The sequence below is a fragment of the Tiliqua scincoides genome, chromosome 9, assembly GCF_035046505.1.
Source record: "Tiliqua scincoides isolate rTilSci1 chromosome 9, rTilSci1.hap2, whole genome shotgun sequence".
Taxonomy (NCBI): domain Eukaryota; kingdom Metazoa; phylum Chordata; class Lepidosauria; order Squamata; family Scincidae; genus Tiliqua; species Tiliqua scincoides.
The window spans coordinates 17,346,923-17,360,256 of NC_089829.1; the positions used below are offsets into that span (position 1 = coordinate 17,346,923).

Genomic DNA, 13,334 nt, shown 5'->3' on the forward strand with positions numbered 1-13,334 from the left:
ATGCCTGCCATATACCCAGTGATGTGCCTGCCATAGGCTGACCTGGGGCAAATGCCCCGAGCACCAGCCTCTAGGGCCCCATGGAAGCCTCTCTGAGGATCCCGATGGGGGCGGAAACTGTACTTCCAGTTTGCCGGAAGCACAGTTTATAGCGCTGGGGAACCTCACAGAGGTTTCCCTGGCATGGGAGGAGGTCGCATGAGGCTCCATGAGCCTCTGGTAAGTGTGTGTGTGTGTGGGGGGTGGATTTCTGCCCAAGGGGGGGTGGCGATAGCCCGCAGGGAGGGTGCTGTCGCGGAGCTTTGCCCCAGGCACAGGGCTGCGGAGGTCTGCAGCTGCATATACGTGAACATCAAAGGTGCCTGGAGCAGGGCCCCAGATGATGAATGTAGGGCAGGTCCAACCTTGTTATACATGGATTTTTTATACACGAATTTAACTCAACATGAATGGCCACTGCAAGTGAGAAGGAATGTACTGATCCCTGGAGAAGGGGAAAAATGCATCGCTTTAAAATCACAATTTAAAAAACTGTTTGTCTTACTGTCATAGAGAAACAGTCATGCAAGCGATCATTTCATTCTTCAGCTGAGCCAGGCAAAGGCAGGGGGTCCTTTGCATTTCTAATTGCTGGCTGCCTTTCTACAACAGTAAGAAAAGCTGTTTTTAAACCACAGTTGTAACTGCTTTTATGGTATCAGCAGGGATTCCCAGAATCAAACCCCTGCAGATGTCAAAGCATGACTTTATTCCATTAGTAACAATGGAGGGACAAAAAACCTGGAAGTAGGTCTTTAAATCTGTTTTTCCACTGTTTTTATATCCACTGATTTTTTTAATTCACTAGGGGTTCTGCAACAGAACCCCAGTGGATAACAAGGAATAACCTGTATGTGGGGAGGAACATACAGGAGAACCTGGTCTCTTAAATATCGGGCTATTTAGAGCTTTAATGATGGGAACTAACACCTTGAATTATGCCTGCCGCTGCAAATAAAATCCAGATTGGGGTGATATACTGTCATGCTAATCTGTTCAGTAGCCGGGCAGCAACATTTTGCATTAGTTGAAATTTCTGGACACTGTTCAGTGGTAGCTCTGCATACATGTACAGCAGCCCAACCTGGAAGTGGCCAGTTGGGGAGACCTGATAATATAGGGCTGCTCCAGGAATGGCTGTAGCTGGTAGGAGGGGCTCCTGTATGCTGCTGTAATCCACAGCTGTCAATAGTGGGAGCATTGCGGGAATGGAAGAGGGAAGCTTGGTGGGAGGGAGAGGAGGAGCCGCCATGGGGCAGAATGATCAGTGGAGACAAAACCTTTCTTATGCTTCCCACTCCTTTCCAGCCTACACGTATTTCTACAAAGGCATGGTGTACTGGAAGTTTGACAACGAGCGGCTGAAGACTGAACCGGGCTACCCCAAGTCCATCCTTCGAGACTTCATGGGATGTCATGAGGAGGTGGCCACAAACCCTGTTCCCGGTCCTAGGTGGCCCGAAGCAGGCCAGCCACCCTTCAAGCCAGATGAGACAGGGCAGGACAAGGACGAAGGAGGTCATGTGGATGCTCCTCCTAAAGGGGGGAAGGAGGAAGAGGCAGAAGAAGAGGATGCTAGAGAGGACTACGGGGATGGTGTGGCTGGTGGCAGCGACCAGGTTCCTGGCCACGATGGCAGCAATGACGTGGACATTGTGGTGCACATCAATGACTACCCCCTGACCATGAGCATTGTCATGGTGATAGTGCTGCTGCTGCTTCTACTGTGCATTCTGGGCCTCGTCTATGTCATTGTGCATCTACAGCGGAAGGGCACCCCCCGCATGCTCCTCTACTGCAAGCGCTCCCTGCAGGAGTGGGTCTGAAGTTTGACTGCCACCATGGGCTGCTCTGGTGCTCCTCCCTAGTCCCAGTGGGCTAGTTGACTATGAGAGGTGGAATCCTGAGAAGCTCTGTTTCTTCCTCTCTGGCATCCCATGGCCAATGTTGCCTCCCATGTGGAGGAGAAGCTTTCTGGGGCCGGCTGGTGGCTTCGTTCCTCCAGTCCGTACAGACCACATGGCCTCCTGTACTGAACTGTTGCAGGGAATGTTCTGCACTTGTGCCTTTGTGCCTCGGCCAGGGCAGGCTGCCCTGGAGTCGTGGGACCTCTCCAGGCTTCCTGTGCTGGAGGTTAGAGTCCCCTGTAGCCCAAGCAGCCTTTGGTCCGCCTAAGAGATGCTCTTTGCTTCATTTGAGCAGGCCCCCAGGGTTGATGTGTGACTTTCTTTAAGAGAGGTTGACTTGTTCCTAGAGGTTAATCCTGTGGATCTCATTCTCTCCTGTGGGATTGAATCTATGCCTGATGATCAAGACTTGTGTTTGTAAGGAATGAATGATGACTGACCAGAACAGGGTTAGAGTTCACTATCCTGGATCTGTTTGGTTCTTTCTGTGCATGTGCCCTAGACACTGCCCTTGCAGGCATCTGTCTTTTGTTGCTTCTACCTAGTTGGCTGGCGAGGGGGGGGGCAGAGATTTCTTGGTCAACTATCCCCCTCTCCAAAGCAACATGCAGCACAGATGCTTGTTCCAATAGTTGTGGCTAGGGGGGCAGTGAATTCTGGCTGCTGTGCCCTCTGTTCAGAAATGGGAGGTTAGAAATCTTGACCACTGTTTTATTTTCAGAAAATGTTGAGCCTCTGCTGCAGAACGAAATTTTGGAAAACTTATCTACTGTAGTTCCTACACCTGCCAGAATCCCTGAAGCCTGGCAGGAAGGCTGAGCAGGGCCTTTCAGAGGAGGTGTGGCTGGGGTGCCCTGGGCAGCTCCTTTCTTCGGCTCCCTGCCCCATGACTACTGTTCCTTGCCTACCTCTCCCCTCCTCCCCAAGTCCCTGCTGAATTAATCAGATGTGCAGGATATCCCTGATGTAGATGCTGGCCCAGCCCAGGTTTTGGAGGCTGGGGACACTGCTGTGCCCTTTTTCGCCCGTAGCTGTGTGTGAGGAGTGACACTTTGGTTCTGTTCTGACTGGAGTGGCCCATTTGGCCAGGTGCTGATGGTGAATGGAGAGGACCTGTGTGATGGCTGCCTCCTTTGACCTGCATCCTGAAATTGCTGGTCATCAGCAGCAAGCATGTTCCATGTGCCCAGTGAGAAGTTGCCAGTGGCTGCCTTTAGAGACTTGACTGCTTATGGGGTGACTATGGACTCCAAAGCAAGAGCCTGACCAGCTTGGTTTAAATGTGGGGAGGTGACATGGAAATTGGAGGAAATTTGCACAGTGGATCCCACACATGCTCTTCCGGTTGCAGAAGTGGTTCCCCCTGAAAGTATCTGTTGCAAGGGAATGTTGCTTGTCAAATGACCACTGTGGGCCATCAGCAAGCAACCCTTGTACATGAGTCTTTCATGCAGCAACAAACTTGCACATGTTTCTCTGGTCCTGTCTTCCTGAGAGTGGAAATGTGTAATAAGAATTGCCATAAATACACTGGTAGTTGCAGAAGTCGGTTGAAGTCCAGGAGAGAGAAGGGAAATGATTCAGGCAAGCGCTCCACATTTGCTCTTCAAAGCAAGTTTGCTGCCTTTACCCCTGGAGATGCAGTCAGGCCCGTAACCAGGATTCTAGAGGTGGGGGGGGCAACCATTTTTTCATGGGGGGCAATTATGTCAGGTATCTCTACTGGTGTGCAAAATGAAGGATAAGTATGGAGAAACATCAAAGACCCATAACTAACCCAAATTTCATTAGGAGGAAATATTTTGGGTTGTTGTTTTTTTAAAGATGCATTCATTATCTGTAAAGCAATCTAACAATGATCTGCATAGAATAAATGCATCTCTGTATGCAATGTAAAATCTATATGTCTACATAGAAATAACATGCAACTTGTCCTTTCATTTTGGACACCAGTGCAATACACAGACTTGCAACACTGCAAAAGTAAAACATATCACTATGATACAGGTAGTATTTACTTGTATTGAAAGCCTTTCATTTGCTGATGACAAAAGTAAATTTACTTTACCTAAAAGCAAGAGGAAACATTGAAGTAAAATATAGCAACACCATGGAACAGTAGTTTTTTACATTATTCATTACTTTTAAAAAGTAAGGTGCAGAAGATTTGAAACTACCTAGTAGAGCTGAATTCTCCTATCTTTCTGAGAATTGAATCTTCTTAGAACCTTTTCCACACTTAAATTCTTGGTTCTCTTTAGCTCAAAAGCTAGGTATACTAAATTAGCCATTCTTGAGTGAGATACTGATAGTCTTTGAGGTCTGTTAATTTGTGTAAGCACTGAGAAGGTCGATTCACAAACTGCTGTGCTACATGCAAAAGTTCTTACTGCCGCTAACATACTGTAACAATCTTCAAAGGCACTCCAGTGTTTGTATATTTCACTGTAGAAATTTCACTTTTCAATTTTGTTCTTCTCAAGGAAATGTTTTACTACTTTCATTTCTTCTTTATTTGGAATGGTAATATTGAAATTTTTTAGATAATTAAGCCTACCATTTTCATCATCTAAATTTTCTGCTGCAATTATTGCCTGAAGAATCTCTTCATTGTCATGGAATCTTCTTTTTATTTCAGCTAGCACTACATCCAGAATTTCAAAAAAGTCAGAAGCATGCTTACTGTGGGTGTCACTACATGATGCTCTGTTACCTGTTGTTTCAGACACCACATAATCATCAAGTAAGGAATTAAATTTCCTTTTCCTTGGCATTTTTACTTCTTCCTCTTTAACCAGTTTTGATGTTTCCTGCAGAATTGATTTCAAAGTCTCACTGTTTCTTAAGTCTTCTAGTGAACTTTCTGTAGCTTTAATTACGTTATAGGCCTGCTCCAAGAAAATGTCATGACTTTGGAGTCCCTTATCTACTGGAGAAAGAATTTCCAAAATATTTTTAATTGCCACTAGACAAAATCTAAACTCTTGCTTCCGCATTATAAGATGGAGACCAGTGCTAAGAACCACATCTTCCCCGGCAAATCTTTTTCCATTATTTATTGATATTAGTTCAAGAGTTTCTGATATATGTTTGTATTCTTCAAAAATTGTCTTACACGCCTGAAGATGTCCTGACCATCTCTGTTCCAGCAGACGAGAAAGAGCTTTGCCTTCATACTCAGCAGCTACTACCCCACAGGACAAAAAGTTGTATAATTCCACACATTGTCCAACAAATTCCCTCACCATTGGCACAACATCAACTGCTTTAACTACAACTAAATGCAGCCTGTGGTTAAAACAATGGATGTATGGAATTTCTTCAGTTTTTTTTTTATGCCTGGACACCACCTTTCTTGCCACTCGTAACTGATGCTCCATCGTAACATTGGCTCAACAGATTGTTAGGATTTAAACCATACCTTCGGAATGTATCTAAAGTTGTGTTTGTAAAAGTCTCAGCATCCAAATCAGTTGTTGTCTCTATGGATAGCATGGATTCATAAATTTCACCATCTTTAACATATCTAATAGCAATTGCTATATTTTCTCTTCGATTTTTGTCATTTGTTCCATCCTCCAAGACAGAAAAAAAATGAGACATCTGCATTCTTTAAGTCATTGGAAACTTCCTCTTGAATGAGATCAGTCATTACTTTATTTCATTTTGAATTTCTGGGGATTGGTAAGTGGCATTCTTTGGAATAATTTTATAAGATTCAGCTAGTTTTGGGTCCTTTTTGAGGGTATATTTGAAAAGGTTTTAAAATATAAACTTCCCTCCACATGTTCTTCAATGTTGTATATTCCCTACATTGAAAGCTCATTGGTTACAAGAAACTGAATGATTTCAACAATGCTTGAAATGTAATACCTATGTTTTTCAAGCACATTGTCATTAATTAGAGTTGAAATAGATGTGTTTGAATCAGTTCTTTGGTTTCTTTCAGACCACATTAACATAGCCTGCACGTGGGTCTCAGATGAAGTATGCTTGAAAAATCCTGATTTAGTTTTATCCAATGCAGCCTTCCAATTGCTAAATCCCTTTTTTATGTAAGCTGGCCCTTTAGTAAATGGATCAAATTGGTGACATGGATAGCAAAATGCAGCATCTAGTTTTGAAGAATATTCTAACCACTTAAAATGTTGAAACCACTCTGATCTGAATGATCCGCCATCTTTGTTCTTTAGATGTTTACCAAGTTTAATTTTTTTAATAGGCTCTCCTACTCGTGCTAAATCATCAGGAGTCTTCTCATTAATTGCCTTACTGGTGCTAGCAGAAGCAATGATATCTCTATCTCCACCTGTTGTTTCCAGAGTTTCTTGATACACAAGTTTGAAGCTCAGTTTGTTCTGGCAACAAAACGGTCCATGTTTGAAGATTTCAACACTAATTCTTTTGCACTCAGGTTCTTCAGAGTAAATGTCTGTTTATTTGGTGGTGTATATATCCAATACCCATGAAAAAAATCTCTGAGATCTCTAGGAAAGATTCAATATCTTAGAGGCCAGACCCTTGCTTTCCTCTCCCCCCTCCAAAGAGAAAGGCCCTACCAGACCCAGACAGCAGAAATGGCCCTCCAAAATCTCCTGCCTGCTCACCCCCAAATGATGCCAGAGTCACTCAGCAGCAGCCTCCAGGGTCCTGCAAAGTGCCTGCACAGCCACTCAGCTCCCAGGAAAGTGATTGAAGGCACTGAGCACATTCCCTCCAGGCTTTTTCATGCCTACCTCTCTGGTGTCCTGTGACTATCAGCAGGTAGCTATGATTGACCCCTAAGGTGAGCTACTAAGCATCAGCAGCCTGAGCTGATTGGAGAAGGCTGTCTGCAAGGAGGGGCTGAGCTCTCAAGGAACAGGAGCTAAACTGGAGGACATTCAACCACATTTACATGACGAGTGTGGAAAACCCCTCCCTGCCCCCCCCCCAGCTAGGGCCCTGGATGCAGTGCCCACAGCTGTCATGTTTGGAGGAGGCAGAGTTGCTGCCCTGCCTCGTTTTTGTCCTCCCTGTTTAGCTATTCACTTCTCTCCCCCCCTCATATCTCTCATTTGCAGGACTGTCTTGCTATGCAACACGTGAATTGAGTGGATGCATGGAAGTAAGCTTGGATGCATGAACTGCATTGACTGTACTTCTCCAGAGTGCCTTCCCACAGCATTTTTGGGGTGAGGTTGTGGTTTGTTTGGTTTGTGTTGTCAATTGCAGAACCATGCCTCCATTCTGCAGCCAGGAAAGTTGGATACTGCTAACCTGTGTGTTGTGAAAATCAATTGTATCAGTTTACTTGACAATTGATTCTGCTTTTGCTTATCGTAAAGAAAACCAAGGAGTGAAGCCATCGCTCCTCCATCACTGGATGGCTAATGCAGTTGTCTCCTGACTTTTGAGGTTTCCCACCTGTAACATTTTCTTGTTTGAAAACAGGAAGGGAGGCCCTATGCAAACCCTGGGGACACCACAACAAAACTATTCATAAAATGAATCTGTGTTCTCTCTCTCTCTCTCTCTCTCTCTCTGGGGCTGCCTGAAGCAGGGCACCTGCTGCTTTGGCCACTGGGCTAGCCTGCCAGTCAGTCAGGGAGAAGAGCGTAGTAGTCTCAGCCCCAAGGCCGCCTCCTTACTTGCAGCTCCAGCACGGCCTCCCGTCCTCTATCCACATCCTGCTTGGTGACTTGGCCCTGTTGTGAACTATTTCTGCTGATATGTTTCATTTCTTTGAGCATAGAAATTGGGCTTCTCTGGTGCAGAATCTAGATGGGTCTTCGGAAGCTGCAGCTGGCAAAAATCACTAGACTGTTCCAGAAATTGCAGCTGTTTGTATTGACTGCCTGGAGTGCTTCAGGAGCCTGAGCTCAAAGCAGTCACTCCCCTTCAATCAGACTGACTCCCCTCACCCCCATGCTCTGTTAAATCATGAGTAGCTGTCTCTCCAGCATGTGTTGATAACAGGAAAGGAAGGTCATGTGAATCATTGCCCAGGTGCTGGGAAGAAAGCCTGGGACTAAGGCTGCTGGCAACCCATGTGGTCAGAGCTGGGCGCATTTTAGGGCAGACTTCCCAGGTCCCACTGTGGTGATTGAGCAACTCTGGATTAGAGGAAGTGGAGGCAGAGGATCTGGGTGCATGCCTTGGGCCTTTCCCTCTCTCTGCACCTGTGCATTCCTGAAAGGAGATAGGAGGGCTTCTGGGTCACATGAGTTAGCCCCAGAATCATGTTTGTGTTACAAAAAAAAATTGAGTCTTGCCTTAATGTTGAGGGGGATTCCACTAGGGGTGGCAGTTTTCCTCCTGTGCATTAACTATGAGGCAGTCTCTTAACACTGAGACAACTGCAGAGACCAATGTTCAGTTCACTTCCCCCATGCAAAATTGCAAAAATGGGCTCTGCCATTCAAGCCTGCCAGTAAAATGCAACATTTATGCAGGTTCCGTTTTAAGCTTTGGGACTCACTTTACTTCCAATGTGCCTGCAGCATTTTGTTCTCACATCGGCCATTGCGCTTTCAGTCAGATGACATTTTTCCTGGGCTGTATGTCTGTTTTGTTCCGAATTTTCCAAGGTGCTTCAGAAGGTTAAAGTTGGGTCGCTGCTTATGTACATCATGCTGGTACACCTGGAGATGCTAGATTGATACCCTGCCCCACCCACGTGTTCCACCAGTGCCTGAGACAGAAGGTGATCCAAATCACTACAGATAAGGCTGAGGACAGAGGAAGGTTTCTGAGAACAGAATCCCACTTTTGATGACTACTAGGGTATTATCACCCAGCACTGGTTTTGGGATCCTAATCGAATCAGCTCAGAAAAGCGGGGTGCTCTGCATATGCCTGGCAGGTGGCTGGACTGGCTTCCCTGGGCAACTCCCAGGTAGGAGGTAGCCAGGTTCTGTTTCTTATGGCTGACTTTACTAGGATCTCAACAAATACAATCAGGAATCCTAGGAAGAAGTCAGAACTCCCATTCTGCAAGTGAATAAGACAATTCCACCCCCAGGATAAAAGCCTCAAGGCTTATGTAGTGGTAGGCTCAGGCATTTCCCCCCCCCTCCCCAATATTTACAGGGTTCTGTAGGGTAGGACGGGATATTTGTGCTACTACAACCTATCTTCAGCTCTCGTCTTCACACTGTGCTCTTGCCTAGAATGTCACTTCTTGCAAGAAGATAGCAGTCCTTCAGAGTACCGGGCACCTTCTCTTCCTGCCAGCACCCTCTCACACCCAAGTTGCTAGGATCCGGATGCTTGCCACTTGAAAGAAGGGGGTTGTGTTGTGTGGGGATGGACTGTTCTTCAGTCCTTTTGCCATGTGTTTCAGAGGACAGAGCAGGGCATGTGCGTGTGTTCAAGAAAGCCTCCAGGGCGGTGGTTCTGAACTGTGCTTTCTCCTTCCTTGTGATGTGGTAGGCCTGGCTGGCTAGCCAGGCTCTTGTGTTTGTCTCCTGTTTCCAATATTGCCTGTGTTGCTCATGTTCCATTCTTCCCCAATAAATCCTATCAAATCAGCTGCAAGTGGCTGCTGCTTCTTTTTTTGTCTGCATCAGGAACAGACTTTCCTCTGTTGGCCCTGCGTGCATCTGTTGACCCCAAGGTCAGAGGAAATAAGCTTCCCTTATGGCCCTTTGGCTCCTGCCTTCTTTCCTGTCCATGGCGCAGCTGTGAGCAGTGCTGAGAGTCTGTTGCTGCTTTTGGAGGTTTTTGGTGGCCAAACATATCAGACCATTCCTGGTGCCTCCTGCATGCCAGTATCATGGCCAAGTTGCTTTGTGGTGGAAGCTGAAATTGTTGGGTTCATTGAAAGCCTTTTGAAATGAAGAGGTTTGGCCACTGAGAACATTTAGCTAGCTACAAAGAGCTACTAAGTGTGTGCAGTATTGTAGTGGAGGAACGAAATAAGGTGTCACCAAAAGAGCTGGTGAGGGGAGTTATTACAAAGGCACACTCTCAGAAGGTGCAATGGGTTTAGAGAGAGAACAGAGCCAGAATGAAGTACACAGCTCTGATAAAAGGGATCTTGGACTGGGTGCACATCAATGCAGTGCAAAAAATCCTACTCCTTCAAAGGAGAGACTCGGGGCCCAATCCTATCCTGGTGCCACTACTTCCTATTCAAAGGGTGCTGTAAACATGCTTTACAGTATGTTTACGACACCCAGTGCTAGGGCCAGACAGGATTGGGCCCTGAGTTCCTGAAGACTTGCAGGGAATCCAGAGGTTCTTGAACAGAAGAATGTTGCACCAAGAAGGAGTTAACAACTCATTGGTCAAAATCTTCACAAATTGAAGGGGTTTTTGGAGAGCTGGTGTGGAGGTAGCTGGAGAGGAAACAAACAAAAGAGGAAATTCTATCCTCAAGAGTCTGTTGGGACTAGTGCTTCTTTGTTAATTGATTGTCAATAGAGTTAGGGATAAACAGCTAGGTTGCCATGACATATGGTTATGCCCATTAGTTTGGATGGCTTTGAAGAGGGATTGGACAAATTCATGGAGGCCCAGAGGTCCAGCAATGGCTACTAATCATGCTGGCTATGCATTATCTCCAGTTTCAGTGCAGCATGCTTCTGAATTTCCAGGTGCAGAGAAATGTTGGGGGTTAGACTTCATGGATGATTCATGCTGCACTTTATTGAACTACTGGTGAAAGGGTATCTATGGTATACATTATTTTTGATGTCTGTTCTTTCACAATCAGTCTTTCAATCTTTTTGACTGGAGGCTCTCTTTTTCTCCCAGTCCCTTCTTTAAAAAGGGGCACTTCCAGTGGTGTCACTAGGGTTTGTGTCACCCAGTGACACACGGGGGGGGGGGTGATGCAAGGGAGGCCAGTGCGTCACCCCCATGATGGACCTCCTCCCATGCAATGGATGGGGCAACATCCTGGGTGGTAGGTGTGGTGGTACACCATTGCCCCACCACTGCCTGTTTTTAGGCTATAACATTCGATAGAATAGAGGTATCTCAACATGGTTTATTTCATTGGATTCTGCATGACAGAACACATTGAATGATATATAACATGATGGTATTATTAGAAAATACCAAGATTTAAAAAAATTTTGGCCAGTAGTGGTGTCACCCCCTGTGCATGTCACTGGTTGCAGCCAGCACCTCTCACACGCCCCTGGTGATGCCACTGGGCATTCCCCTCCTGCACATTTTGAGCTGCAAAAAATCTAGAGTCCTTAGACAGCAACTGTTACCCTGTACATGCCTGATCTTGTTTGATCTCGGAAGCTAAGCAGGGTCAGGCCTGGTTAGTACTTGGATGGGAGACCGCTTGGGAATACCAGGTGCTGTAGGCTTATACCATAGTCTTTCGAGACTGAAGGTTGCCAACCAACCAACCATCATCAGCAGGAGCTGTTTTTTCTTTGCCTTCACAACTTTCTCCTCAGAAGGCAACAGAAGGCCAGGCTGTGTTCTTCTCTAGGGAGATCTTTATTAAATAATTCTCCGCGCAGCTCCCTTGGCAACTGCCCATCTCTCCTTGATTTTCCTCAGGAGGACAATATGTCTCTTGTTTCTCTTGTAGTTTTAGGATGGGGTTTAAACTTGTCCCAAAATCTTTTTTTTTTTTTTTTTTGGTCATTCCCTTTTTGAATACAGGGATTTTTATTAAACCAGCTCCAACAGGAAATTCATAGGACTATAGAGAAGGTTTCCAAATTTTGTGCTCTTTTCAAGGTATATCAAAGGCTTCTTAACTACCGCTTGTCTAAAGACAGGATGCCACCCCAAATGTCCTGCAGGAAGAGTGGCTTGTAAATGTGCATAATAATGATAACTGTTTTAAATTAACCATTTATTTTTTTGTATGTAAACCACTTTGTGAACTACTCCTGTTGAAAAGTGGTATACAAATATTCCTAATAATAGTAAATAATTAAAATATTCTTATTAGAGAGAACACATCACCTGGGTTGCAGAGCAAAAAGACTGTGCTTCTCACAAGGCTCAGGGAAGGCCATCCAACTCATGCTATATCATGAAGGGAGGTTTTAAAACACTTTGGGCCCAATCTTATCCAACTTTCCAAGGCCAATGCTGCTGCAGAGCAGCCCCAATGTTCCCTTACCTAGAGGAGGCTTCTGTGACCCCCCACACACACACACACACCGCAGGATGCAACACACACGTCCTTGGCATGGCTGCTTCAGTATTGGAAATTAGATACGATTGAGCTACTTTGCCTGTTAAAGCAGATTTTGTGCCATTGTATATAGAGCAAAATGTGTTTCTGTCCCATGCCATAGGTGTGAACAGCCTGCATTAGCAGGGGGTTGGACTCACTGATCTTGTAGGGTCTTCCAACTCTAGGATTCTGTGTGGCAAGAAAGTTGCAGTACATGGCTCGCACGTTCAGATTCTTTCAAAGGCCAGAGTTTCTTCCATCTCAGGAATTTTATGCCACTTTGCTATATAGAAACCAACCACTTAAACAGTAAACGTGTGACAATCCCAGACCATTTTTATTTTTTACAGCTGCTTTACCACCACCACCACCACCCCTGCACTTAGGTAGCCCAAGATGCCTTACAGTGAAATGAAACAGAAGAGAACATCAGATAAGGCCAAAAGCAGTTATTAAAGCAGCATTAACAAAGCTAAAAACACCAAACTGAGAAGTAGACTACCTTATACATCCCCATGAGTGTGGTAGTCAATGCTTCCCAAAAGCCAAATTAAAAAGCCACATTTTGACAGATCTCCTAAAGGAGTATAGGGTAGAGGCAAACTGAACCTCCATGGGGAGAAGGTCCAGGACCACCACCAAAACAGTCCTACTCCTAAGGGATACCCCATACCTTTTTGTGTCTCCAGAGGCCTGAGCCAAAGACCAGAGTGTACAGGTGGGGAATATGGGAGGAAGAGGTATCTTAGGTGTCCAGGTTTAGGGCTTTAAGAGTCATAATCAGCAGCTTGAATTGAGACAAACTGGTCACGAAGAATTGGGGCGGTGCGATCCCACTGAGCAGCCTCAATTAACAGGCCAGCTGTCACATTTTACATTGTCATTAAAGTGTTTGCGTGGTCACCTCCCCTGCGCTTTGGATACTTTGTCCAAAACAAGGTCAGTGTCATCATCTGAAGTTTTACAAAACAAGGTAGGTGTCATCATCTGAAGTTTTGCTTTGAACAAGTGTAAGGGTCAGAATGGAGACATTTTGGCTAGACACCATAAGAATTTGCAGGGCCTATGCTGGTTTTCCATGCTAGCTTCACGCTTTATTGGCGATAATAAAAAGAGCTGTAATGGTACGAACTTCACCAGGTGGCTGACTCACAGCTGGGTGTCCCTGTCAACACTCCTCCCCTCTTTGCTTTTCATTTTCGTAAATGGCACTGCAGTTTATTTTTGGTCAAGGTCAACATTTTTCGTAC

At 45.4% G+C, this 13,334-nt stretch overlaps 1 protein-coding gene and 1 pseudogene across 1 annotated transcript in view; both read left to right on the top strand.

Moving 5' to 3' along the window:
- MMP15 (matrix metallopeptidase 15) overlaps positions 1-9,457 on the top strand; it is a 28,104-nt gene extending 18,647 nt beyond the window's left edge. The window contains exon 10 of the mRNA XM_066636889.1: positions 1,348-9,457. Within this exon, the coding sequence (XP_066492986.1) occupies positions 1,348-1,865 (518 nt within the window). The 3' untranslated portion in view covers positions 1,866-9,457. The remainder of the gene's footprint in view (positions 1-1,347) is intronic.
- A 1,680-nt stretch (positions 9,458-11,137) lies between these two features.
- On the top strand, positions 11,138-11,254 carry LOC136660809 (5S ribosomal RNA; annotated as a pseudogene).
- Positions 11,255-13,334: the final 2,080 nt, after the last annotated feature.